General features: G+C 40.8%; 1 protein-coding gene across 3 annotated transcripts in view; it reads right to left on the bottom strand.

Annotated features, from left to right (window-relative positions):
- Window positions 1-9,250, bottom strand: part of NDC1 (NDC1 transmembrane nucleoporin) — a 46,132-nt gene extending 36,882 nt beyond the window's left edge. The window contains exons 1-5 of one of the 3 annotated variants that reach the window (XM_047726947.1): window positions 8,888-9,250; window positions 7,238-7,358; window positions 4,523-4,624; window positions 2,138-2,312; window positions 56-194 (exon numbers count right to left, since the gene is read on the bottom strand). In XM_047726947.1, the coding sequence (XP_047582903.1) occupies window positions 56-194; window positions 2,138-2,312; window positions 4,523-4,624; window positions 7,238-7,358; window positions 8,888-9,250 (900 nt within the window). Of the gene's footprint in view, window positions 1-55; window positions 195-2,137; window positions 2,313-4,522; window positions 4,625-7,237; window positions 7,359-8,505; window positions 8,626-8,887 lie in introns of those variants that run through there. The other 2 variants (XM_047726946.1, XM_047726948.1) reach the window with 2 other exon arrangements.
- Between the last annotated feature and the right edge of the window lie 3,815 nt (window positions 9,251-13,065).

Raw genomic sequence — 13,065 nt, 5'->3', positions numbered from 1 at the left:
GCAAGTTTACATCTGCCAAATTCTGACATAAGGTAACACCCAAATGCTATCTTACCTGTATGATGGGAAATGGCAGATAATTCATGTTGTTAATAAAATACAGGAGACTATAGCTGTAGCCCATAAATGCTCCAGCCAGTAGGAAAAAAAGGTGATACTCATTTAAGCAGGTCTGTGCAGCAGGGCTGTTTAAACTGGAGAGAAACAGGTTATTAATTCAACAGTCAGGGACACATATCACTTCTTTAGGCTCAAACCTTGACTTAATCACTTATTACATGTCCCAAATTCTAACAAAATAGTTCATTTCAGGTTCAATGCGGGCAAGAGATGAACAAAACCCTCTCCCTGATGCATGAGAATTTGACCTCTCTAAAGGTTAACGTGTTAGCTCTTCCTCTGGAAATCTGAAAAGGGTAAGAATGTCCCCAGTGCTGCTTACAGGTGGGTATGCTGTCTCTAGACAGAGAGGAACTAGAACTGAACGTTATGGACCTGCTAGAGATGCCATCACTTTGGGTTTCTGTGTTGTCTCTTATAACTGGGCAATCCTTCACAGGGACCCTTCTCACTAAAGAAAATTGATTACATTAGGGAAAAAAAAAAAAAAACCTGCCTTATGTAATAGTAACTGAGGGACAAAAAGAAATTAAATATTCAGTAGTATAGGGGCGCCTGGCTGGCTCAGTCAGTTAAGTGTCTGCCTTCAGCATCAGATCATGATCCTGGGGTCCTAGGATAGAGGGCTATCCTAGGACTCTATCCAAGATGGGCTCCCTGCTCAGCGTGGATTCTGGTTCTCCCCCTCCCTCTACCCCTTCATCCCCTACTCGTGCTATCTCTCAAATAAATAAAATCTAAAAAATGAAGAAGAAGAAAGAAAATAGGGACCTTAAGATTACTACCGTAATCTTTTTTTTTTTTTTTAATTTACTTATTTGACAGAGAGAGACAGATCACAAGTAGGCAGAGAGAGAGGGGGGAAGCAGGCTCCCCACTGAGCAGTGAGCCCAATGTGGGGCTCAATCCCAGGACCCTGAGATCACGACCTGAGCCGAAGGCAGAGGCTTAACCCACTGAGACACCCAGGCATCCCTACTGTAATCTTTATTGATTTTTAAAGTTAGAATATCAACCTCAAATTCGTATCAATGTCATGTGTTCAAGAACTGTTAACAGTTTATGGGGTGCCTGGGTGGCTCAGTGAGCTGAGCTCGACCAACTCTTGATTTCAGCTCAAGCTATGATCTTAGGGTCATGAGATCAAGCCCCATTGGGCTCCGTGTCAGGTGTGACACCTGCTCAAGATTCTCTAAGATTCTCTCTTTCCTTTCTCTCTCCCCGACCTGTGTGTGTGCTCTTTGCCCAAAGAACTGTATCAGTTTCAAAATTATACAAGTACTCTACTAAAGAAGGTAGTTGTAATTATTTTAAAGTTTTTTTCTTCATTCTTCCCATACAATCCTTCCTTAAACTCCCAACCTAAATGCCTCCTCCTCCAAGAAGCCAGGGATCTTCCCTGCCTCCTAAACTGCCACAGGTTTTACGTGCACATCTCACTTTCTTATTACATCCCATGTCACAGAAGTTCCTATTTCTCTCCTATCACAACCGTTTGTGTCCATGGCTTAATTCCCCTCCTGTTCGTAAATCTCAAGCACCTTATAGTTTATGCATGAATCCCTCTCATAAATCCAACAGCACCTAGCACAGCACCTTGCATAGATCATGTTTTTAAAAAAACCTGTTGAATTCAGCAAACATAAATATCAAAAACATTTGATATTAAATATAAAAGCACCTTCCATAAAAGTCTCGAAAGCAAAGAATGTCCATAAACTATTTATCTGTGCAGGTCACCTTGGGCTTAGTAATTAAACAAGTTTCCAGGGCGCCTGGGTGGCTCAGTGGGTTAAAGCCTCTGCCTTCGGCTCAGGTCATGATCCCAGGGTCCTGGGATCGAGCCCCGCATCGGGCTCTCTGCTCAGCCGGAAGCCTGCTTCCTCCTCTCTCTCTCTCTCTGCCTGCCTCACTGCCTACTGGTGATCTCTGTCTGTCAAATAAATAAACAAAATCTTAAAAAAATAATAATAATAAAATAAACAAGTTTCCATAAAAAGAATATATTTACTATTACCTCTCAGTACCAGTGCAGGGAACCACAAGGAAACGGTATTGACCCTTGGTTATCACCACAGCACACCAAGCCACGAGCATTCCCATTGCAGCATGGACAAAAGAATGCATGAGCTGCTGGGGGTGAATGATCTTCCCTATCAGTGCCAGTCTGGAGCAGGGAATGGAAGGCACAACTGTAAACAAAGCACATTATCATGACTTTAGGCTGCAGTGAATGAAGTCAGAGGACCCGAACTATTATTCCCTCCATACTTGCACAAATATTCCAAAGGGGAGGAAGAAACAGAGAGTCAATGTAAAGTACAGAAAAATTCCTAGTTAAATATTTGAACTTAAAAGATTTTGAAAAGGTTGAATACACAAAGATGTACACAAAAAAGAAAAACCAAAGATTCTGAGAGATGAAGCCTAAGGATAGCATGATTAACATTTTTCAGTTCTTTTTAAGTAAAATTTCCTGACAGTTCAAATAGTGTCTACCCTGCCACTCTCTTAGGTGTCAGAAAAGAAGAAATCATAATTTTTAAAAGACAGTGCTTGTCCTCTGACAAATTATTTTTACTTCAGCATTTGAACTGGTCAATATATAGTCCAACTGTGAAAAAATAAACCACAAAATACATAAATAATGACAATACTGAATACCAAAATAAATGTTTGTATAGGAATTTCTAATGCCTCTCAAATAATCAAAATAAGTTTTCTGGGTGTATTCGGGTAGGTGAGTGTGGGTTGGAGGGATGTTGATCCTTGAAAACAGCTAGTAGAGGGTTTCCTGATCTAACCATATACATATCCTTCTTTTTAATATATTCCAAGTAAAGAGACTGTAGAGAGGTGGAAAATTCATGTGAAGGGAGAGGGCTTAGGTGCTTTACACTTTGAGAAAGAGGCTGCTATCACCTCTTCTTCCCTGCAAGAAATGCCCATTAGACCTACTGAGTGTGCAACTGACTTATAATGCTCTGAACATACCAAAGCTTCTCGTGTCTCTAAGCCTTTTTACGTGCTATCCTTTTCCCTGGATCATTACCTTCCTTCTCAAATTAATACAATTCATCCTTTTAGCGTCACCTCCTCCAGGAAGCTTCCCAGGCTGGGTAAATGGTGCTCCTATATTATATATTCCCATACTATCCAGTGTATTGTAATTAAATATATTTGATGTTTAGTCTGTCGCCCTATTAATTGTGATCCTCTCAGGATAACTGGGACCATAACATTTATCTTTTATCCCCACACAATGCACAGCACATAGAATGCTTGCTGAAGGAATGAGCCAAAGTGACTAATCAGACTTTAAGAATGACAAGACAGAGAGCCCTAGTGTGGCATCTACATCAAGATGACCTAAGTATGTGGGACCATGTAAAAGAACACGTGCTATAAGCCAAGGAGATCTGTATATGGCTTGAACAGAAAAAGAGATCCAGCAGTTAGGAGTGAGGGACTAGGAAAGCAAAGGAAAAGCGTATGTGTTATAACACCCAGAGTAAGATTGGAAATTTTATACCAGCTCTAAGAAGCAACTACTGAAGAGCTAAAAAGAGGAATGATGTTATACTCAAGAAGCTTCTCACTGTACCATAAGGACAGACACAGGAATCAGAAAAGGCACAAAAAGCAAAAAGAAAAACAGGAAAAGAAAAAGCCCTGGAATCTAGCAGGTGATTCTCCCAAGGCAAAACATACAACTGGGTTTTTTTAAACTATAGAATTATAGACTTTTATATTTGAAAAGGACCTTAGAAATCATCTGGTCCTGATCTCCTACCCTATAAAAGAGTTATTTTTATAATACATCTGCTGAGTCACAGCCTTAACAGCAGCTGTGAACTATTAAAAGGTCTAAATTTTTTTTATTGTGGTAAAACACACATAAGTAAAGTTTGCCATGTTAACCATTTTTTTTTCCATTTTAACCATTTTTAAGCATTTGTTCTGCGGCATACATACACTCACACTGTTGTGTAACCATTGCCACTATGCACTTCAAGACCTTCCCCCCAACCTCAACCACAACTGTGCCCAGCAAACAGCTCCCCATTCCCTCCTCCCCCAGCCTGTGGCAACCACCATTCTACTTTCTGTCTTTAAGAATCTGATGACTCTAGAACCTCCTATGTAAGTGAAATCATACAATGTTTGTCCTAAGAGCTCTAAATATTCTTTTTTTTTTCCTAAATATTCTTCAAACAGAGAGAAACGAACCTTCAAATAAATATTTAGTTAAAACATTCAAAGCAGATGATTCTGTAGGTACACTTTAGGCTGACACAAAACAAGCCTGTTACACACATCCACATACAAAACGTGCTGAGCCTGCCATTAATAATAATATAAATTCACATACTTTTAAGATGATTAACATCTGAAAACTCACCTGCATAGAACTCCACATTAAAAATACTTATTATTACTACTACCACTGACAGCAGCAGGAGGTAAAAGATTACATAGGAACTATACAGATCACTGAAAGAATCTAAAACACAAGAGAGATGAATTAGTAAGTTCATTCAGTCATATAGTCATGATCAGTATATTGCAACAGAAAACGGGTTTGAACCACAATTGTAACTTTCCTTTTAAAAGTTATCTTTTTTTCAAGAATTCATTTATCCACTGTTGACAGGTCCCACAGGACATCAACTCAAGAACTACAGTGTGAGTTATTTGGACCAAGCTCTGGGTCCTTTAAAATTATACTAGAATTTCTTTTAGATGACCCAGATGTTAACATCAGAAAAATACTACCATATGTAAATGTCTTTCCTCATGTGAAACAGAGAAGTACCACATTTGGTAATATACCAACAAGGCTTCTTTTTACAATGTAAATAATATTTTTTCAGATCTCTTCTTAACAAATGCAATTAGCTTCTATTACTAAAAAAGTAACATTTCTGGAAATAGCATAATCCATAAATCATTCAAATGCTGAATTAAAAAAAAACAAAAAATCATGATATCTTTTTAAAAATACTAATATATTCACATTTTAGAGTAGTTCAACAAGCAATATTTCATTTAAAAAATCTAGCCAAGTTTAAAACATATATGTGTGTGTGTGTGTGTGTGTGTGTGTGTATAAAACATATATATATGTGTATATACACACATATATATATATTTAAAACATAAATAAAAACAGCAAGGAAATACATTTGCTGAATAGACTAAAACTTAATGAAATCAATAACGTTTAAGAGAATAATTTATTGACCAAAACTAAAAAAAGTATTTATTAAGGATTCACAATTAAACCCCAACATTATACTGAGCTAAGAGAATGAAAACTGATTCATGTGACTGGAAATAAGGGAAGAGTACAATTTCTCTAAAAAGACTTTGTGAAGCAAAAGTTGAAAGAGATGAGCAACATTTGATGAGAAAAATGGCATAAATCAAATCTCATCTGCAGAGAAAGTATTATTAGGATTAAAAATCCCTGACCCATGAAATGGCAAAAAGTTTTTTCTTGAGTGCAAAATCTGAACAATGGGTAATGGTTCTAGATTTTAGGACTGAATATTTTAAGTTTGTGACGAGACCGCTGAGATCAATGAGGGATCCAGGCTCAGGGAAGGTGGTTACAGAAATATCTGGCATCCCCATGCTGGCTTATGGCTTAATTTTATCTGCCCCGTAGGTCCCACGCAAGAAGTGATTGAGATCTCTCAACAAGAACTTAACACTACTACGATTCTTTAGCAGCAAAAGCTCCAAAGACCACAAGGTAAAGCTGCTAACTCCTTGAAAATTAGCACTTTTTTCCTGAAAATTAAATTAACAACACACTTTCCACTTCCCTAGGCAAAAGGAATTTGTTATTGTTGTGGAGAGGGAAATAAAAAGAATTTCTAGAGTATTTGTGCTTCTTAGCCTTAGGCAAGACTTTAAAAGAGTTCAAAACCTACTCTGGCAACACTTCTAATTCCAGTTGGCATAGTGGAAAAACAGGCTTTGAAGTCAGAGACCAATGTTCAAATCCTGGTTCAGTTACTCACTGACTGTATGTCTGCACAGACTTCTATAACCTTAGTCTCAGCCTCCTCATTTATAAAGCAGAGATATTACTTCTTTATTATATAGGGCTGTAGGAAGGATAACAATATACTTAAGATGCTTAGTACGGTACGTGGCATGCAGTACATGGCAATAATTGGAGGTTATTATTAATTAACACGACCATACTTTAATAAATTTAGTAATTTTACTTTGATCTCCACATTTAATCCTCTCCAAGCTTTTCTTCCTCATCAGTCTTTGTGTTCACCTCTATGCTTCTTAGTCTGTACCTCCTTCCTCCTCTTCTCTCTTCTCATCTTTTTATTAGCCACAATACAGAAATGAAGTAGGCTTATTTTTAGGCAGGCTTTTTAAAAAGATAAATGTCATATTTTCTACTCCAAATTTTTAAATAGACAAAGGAAACAGTTCTGGTCCTTAAAAAAGAAAACGTCAAAAAAGCAGTCAAAAAAGACAAACACAAGAAAGACAACTATCATATGATCTCCCTGATATGAGGGAGAGGAGATGCAACATGGGGGTTTAAGGGGGTAGGAGAAGAGTAAATGAAACAAGATGGGATTGGGAGGGAGACAAACCATAAGTGACTCTTAATCTCACAAAACAAACTGAGGGTTGATGGGGGGAGGGGAGTGGGGAGGGGGGGGTGGGGTTATGGATATTGGGGAGGGTATGTGCTATGGTGAGTGCTGTGAAGTGTGTAAACCTGGCGATTCGCAGACCTGTACCCCTGGGGATAAAAATATATGTTTATAAAAAATAAAATTAAAAAAAAAAAAGACAAACACATAAAAAAATTTAAGCTAAGTTTTCAGTTATGTGGTCTTCTAATAATCTTTTTGCTCATGTGATAATACAGATCTCTGACAGGTTTACTAATCTTATAATTACACAGTGAAAAGGTGATCTATAAAGGAAATGCCTTAAGGTCACCTCAAGGGGAATGTTTTGCCATGTCCATCAATAGGGGCAGTGATTAAAAACAAATGATCTGAAACATAACACAACTTTTATGTTGAGAAATAGGTCCTGTAAATTTGATTTCCCCAAACTGAGCACCACTTACCAGACAGCCACTGAATAGGATGAAATAAATCAATGCTGCTGAAGATGATAAATACTGTGGTACAGACGGGTAGAAGCAGCACTGACCAGATAATACTCGCAACTATCCTCCAGCCCAAAACCTATAATTAAACAAACAAAACCCCTCAATCATGAAGTCAAGCTACTTCAGTTATTTCAGTTATGCAAATCCTATCTTTTCATATGGGATGTCAATCACTAGTATTTACACCAGATCATAGCCCGTGCAGCTATAAGCTCCAATGGTTACTTCTATTAATAACATGACATACAACTATTGCTGATGCTTGCGTTTAGGCCAGAGTCAGACGCTACATTAAACATCACACTCTGAGGGAGGAGAGGAATTGTCTTAGTTTTATAACTGTATTTTACAACAACTTATACTTGTCTTTCTCTCTTTTTTTTTTTTAAGATTTATTAATTTATTTGACAGACAGATCACAAGTAGGCAGAGAGAAGGCAGAGAGAGAGAGAGGGAGAGGCAGGCTCCCGGCTGAGCAGAGAGCCTGATGCCGGGCTCGATCCCAGGACCCCGGGATCATGACCCCAGCCAAAGGCAGAGGCTTTAACCCACTGAGCCACCCAGGCGCCCCAGCCTTATACTTGTCTCTTTAGGTTTAATTGATTGATATGTCAATATCTAAAAGTTGTATACATTTTATAGGGATCATCTGCATACTGTAATTGTGTTTACAATTATTAGCTATGGCAGTTATTGGACAGTTAGCGCAATGTATTCATGTGTGAATCACCAGTGCCTACCACTTAAGAGATACAAGATACACTACTGAATAAGTGAGTAAAGAAGAGATACTGAGGGGTCTGAAGCATGAAAGTGCTTTACTTTAATCGGATTTACATTTTGGAAGGTAAAATACTCTTGCGTTTGCAAGGTGCTTATGATGAAGGTGGATCAGAGGGGGCAAGACCCACACAAGAGACAACTAGGAGGCAGTCTACTACACCTGCCCAAAGCCAAAGTTCACAGTGTACAAAGGAAGGCAGTGGCAATGGGAAAGAAAGGAGGAAAAAAACACAAAAACTGCAGTCATATTTTCTGAAGTACATCTATAGAAAATCAGTAATTGATAATATAGGTGGTAAAGAACAGGCAAGACTTAAGGACTCAAAATTTTAGCTTTGGATACAGCCTCTGCTGACGCCACATCATATTCTTTCTAATTCTAGACATTCTTTCCCACTTCTTACGCCAAGTGATCAACAAGTTATTCATTTTGCACCTACCAGGTACACCATCCTTGCATAAAACTCTTGACAATCCCTCCCCCAGTTCCCATGCAGGTCATCCCTGTCATTCTAAACAGCTTCCACTCAGGACTCCTCTCCCACCCCATGACAAGTCTGCACTCAGGACGTCCCGCCACTGCACACTAGTAACCAGCTTTCCCTAGCCCGCCCCGCCCACCCCGCAACCAGACTCCACTCGGGACACCCCCCACATCCCTGTAATCACTCCCTCTGGCCGCCCCCTCCCCCGCGCTCCCCAAGCTACACAGGAGCCGGCCCCTCCCCCGCCCGGCGCGCACGCGCGCTCAGCGCGCGTCCGCCCGCCAGACCCGACTCCAGCTTCGGGCCGAGCGCGCGCCACAGTGCGCGCAGCACTCACGCGCCACAAGATGTCCCGCGACCCGCCGGCGTAGGGCCGACTCGCAGCCGTGGCCATGGTGATGGCGGTCCCGGCTCTGAGGCGTGCAGGAGACAGTGCGCCCGCCCGCCACCGCTGTTCAAAGGGAGAAAGGCCCCAGGAGGACCCTGTTGGGGCTGCCTCAAACGCTGCCTGAGAGAAGCCCGGGCCAGGGCCCAACCAGTCCCTTCGAGGCTTCGTCTGGACAGGCCTAACGCGCCAGAAACGGCCCCCGGACACGTCCCCCAGCGGGAGCTGGGATTTCAGGACCCGCCCTCTGGAGTCCAAAAGGTCTCTCCGAAGCAGGGTCCAGCGGGACGCCAGAAACCGGGGGCGACGCTGCATGCTGGGAACTGTAGTCTCGATGGCGCTCTGGGCGCAAGGGAGCGTTGCATTCTGGGACTCAGAGTTCCAAAGTACAGCATGCCGGGAGTGGAAGTTTTCCCCGAGGTACCTTGTGACGTGCTGGGAATCGTAGTCTTTTATAAAGCCGTTAAAAGTTAACAGTGTCCATTGACCGGATTTTACACTTAGATCTGGCAAAATGACTGGCGTTTATTTCTCCCAATTTTCTTTATCGACTGCCTGAAAGTGAAATCAAACAATGTTGTGGCCCTCTCCACAGAGGTACTCACTGATTTTACTGAAATGGAAAATAATCTCTATGAAAGTGAATTTGGGGGCTTCTGGGTGACTCAGCCCTTAAGCGTCTGCCTTGGCCTCAGGTCAAGATCCCAGGGTCCTGGGGAGCCCGCATCCGGCTCTCTGCTTCCCGGGAACGCTGCTTCTCCCTCTCCCACTTACCTTGCTTCTGTTCCCTCTCTCACTGTGTCTCTCTCTGTCAAATAAATAAATAAAATCTTTTTTTTTTTTTTTTAAGTGTATTTGGTTTCCTAAGATCTGGTTCCTAGTTCCATCTCTGCCACTTGCTAAATGGAATGTCTTGATCCTCTCTCAGACTCCATTTCTTCATCTAGAAAACAAGGATAAAAATAAAGATGGCATCCAGTGATGTTGCGAAGATATGAAAATGCTACTACAAATACGGATTATCCTTAATTTCCTGCCCGTAAGGAAAAATATTTTTACCGATCCAAGTCCCACTTAATGAAGTCTTCTCTGATTGCATTAGCCCTCAGTTAGATCCCTGGAGGTATACTGCTAACACCTTTTAACACCCAATTATATACCACAGTCAACATTCAGTACTCTGTAAAGACAGATAGATTTAGTGATTTACTGATTCTGGAGAAACTCAGTCTAGTGAGAGAAATTGAGATCACACACAGCGCTCTGTAATGTTTGCTATAATGTTGCTTTAAGATTGTATTCATTTCCAAAAACATGTTAATATCAATCATGTCTGAAGCCCTGCAGAATAAACTGGGAATACAAAGGTAGATCAAGTCTCTGCCAAGAAGAAACCTTTCTGGTGGTGGAGAAAGATGATAATCATTCTAAATGAGTGTCATTAAACACAAACAAGGTTACTTGCAGTCAGTTTACTTTGTTTAGTTCCTTTAGTACCTGGTTCAGACTACTAGTTGTCTACCGCAGCATATCTTTCTCCTCTACTTCTTAGAAATAGAATCCCTGATTTTTAACTGGGCATGTGGCTACATTTCCTAGTCTCCCTGGCCGCTAGGTGGAGCCAGGTGACTGATGAGTTCAGGCCAATAAAATGCAATCAAACTATTGCATGGTAGTTTCCCAGAAACTCCCCTTAAAAGAGAGCTAGCCACGTCCTTTGCCCCCTTTTAATCCTTTCCTGCATCCAGCTGCATAGAATTTGGATGTGTCACACTCTAGGCAAAATCAAGTACTGACCTCAAAGTAAACTTGATTACTGAAGCAACCATACCAATCCTAGCTACCTGCCCTTACCTCCCGACTTCATTTACACAACAGAGACAAATTATTTATTGTTTGCGCCACTTTTATTTTTAGAGCAACTAATCATATTCTGAAATCATCGTGTGTAACTACCTATTTATTGTCTGAATTCTAACTAGCACATAAGTGTCCCATGGGTAGAGACTTTGTCTATCTTGTTTATCATTGTTTCCAAAATGCTATAACAGGAGGAGGTAGTCAATAAATGTTTGTTAAATGAACAGAAGAATGAATGGAAGAAACTGCAGCAGAAAGTGTCTATTCAGGACAACAAACTTTGTTACCTAATTCAAAGAGGAACGGAACCCAGGGAATAGATAATAAAAGTATTCAAAGGGCTGAAAGGGCTTAGGGGAGAAAGAATAGGGTTGTAGTAGCAAAGGGAGAAGGGAGTTATCCAAATATCATGAAGGTGCTACTCCTTCTACATTAGAGCCCACCAGCACACTCATGATGTGGGGCTGCTGGGGGGAGCGCCAGTACTGCTATTAGAACTACCCCACTGCTATTGAGCAGGAACTTGTATTATTTCCTTAATTTGCTTTAGCTTATTTTGAAATCTTACATTACAGTTTTCATCTGGTTTTGTGGGCATGTCTTTCCAGAATGTTTTCATATCATTAGGGATATTATTCAGCTCCATGTTTTCATTTTTCCTATAATAACTTCATTATGAGGTTTGATTGCAGTCCTTTCTGCTGCTCATTTTTATATGAAATTATTTTTATATGAAATTCGTTTTCCTGCACATTTAGGAAGGAGGGGTGAGTTAGGACAGTTTTGCTAAATTTGAGACTCTATCACTTCTTTCTCTGTTTCCATGAAGTGTTCAAAAATATGGCTTCAAACTTTCTGGATCTTCTCGCTCTGTGCCCTTCCCCCACTTTCATCTGATTTCCCTTTTCTTTGCCCCAAATATCCCTGGCCTACTCTTTGGCTGGTTTTCAGAGCCCAACTTCTTCAGATCCTTCTTTGGACCCCTTGCACTCATCAACTGAAAACTGGGTTGTACCAAACTGCCCCCAAATCTAGCTGCTTTTCTCCTATTGGTCCACTGTACTTTCTAGGGAGTACCTCTTGGCTATTTTGGGGTTTTCCTATTTTTAGATTTCTCAGACACCCAGCTGCTTCCTTTGCTTCTTTCCACAAAAATGCTGATACCATGCAAGTCTTTGAGTGGCTAGTGGTTTACACCTGCTTGAATTTTGGGGTTTGTGGTGATATCTTGTCACCCAAGTTTGCTATTGATGTTGTCCACAGGTTTTTGGTTTTGCTATCCCAGATACTCTATTTTTATGGAGGAATTTGGGGAGATTCAAAAAATGTCACTGCCATCTTTCCAGAATTCTTTTCTCTTAAATCCTTTTTTTTTTCTTTTTTAGGTAGGCTCCATGCCCACTGTGTAGCCCATGAGGGGCTTGAACTCATGACTGTAAGATCAAGACCTGATCTGAGAACAAGAATCAGATGCTTAAATGACAGAGTCACAAAGGCGCCCCTTAAATCTTTATATACAAACCAGTGAAATCAAACTGACAATAGAAAAACCACCATCCATTAATTTTTCTAAAAGCAGGGGTTCCACGATGTAATAGTTATGTATCTCAAGCCCATTCTGGTTTCATTCACAGTGGCAGTGTGCCCAGCTAAAGAGCATTTCCCAGCCTCCCTTGCAGCTAGGGATGACCATGTGATACATTTCTGACCAATAAGATAGAAGCATAAGGCATTAGATGGGGTTTGGGAGAAAGCTCATTAAAAGCCAGGTCAATTCAACTGGTCAACACTCTTTGCCCTTTCCCTTCTTCCTGCCTGTCAAAAGTGGAACTGAGCTGGAGAGAGCTGAGCTGCCATTGTTCAGCTGTTCACTGTTCATCTGTTCACTGTCTGAGCAGTGAACATGAAAAGTTACAGTCAAGTCTTTAATCAGTTACTGTGATGTTATAAGCAAGATACGAAATGGGAGAAAGCATTGGCTCCCCTTATGTTCCATTTTTCTCCATGGCACAGTGCCACACAAGGGTCAGGTGGGTTGGTGCGGATATGGGCACAGTCTTACTGCCTAAACAAAAATCTCCTGCCATTTTATAGTTTAGGAGGCAGGAGGAGGAAGCGGGGAGAGGCGATGGGTGGAAGAGTACTGAATACTGGGTCAGAGTGGAAAAGACATCTTTAAGGACCCCCAGTACATTAGTCTTGGCAAAGGCACCTGAGAGAGGCCATGGCTAGGGCCCTCACCCCTTAGCTCCATTAGGCCTCCAGAATAA

This window comes from Lutra lutra, chromosome 4 (genome assembly GCF_902655055.1).
Source record: "Lutra lutra chromosome 4, mLutLut1.2, whole genome shotgun sequence".
In the NCBI taxonomy this organism is placed as follows: domain Eukaryota; kingdom Metazoa; phylum Chordata; class Mammalia; order Carnivora; family Mustelidae; genus Lutra; species Lutra lutra.
This window is presented reverse-complemented; position numbering and strand designations above follow the sequence as displayed.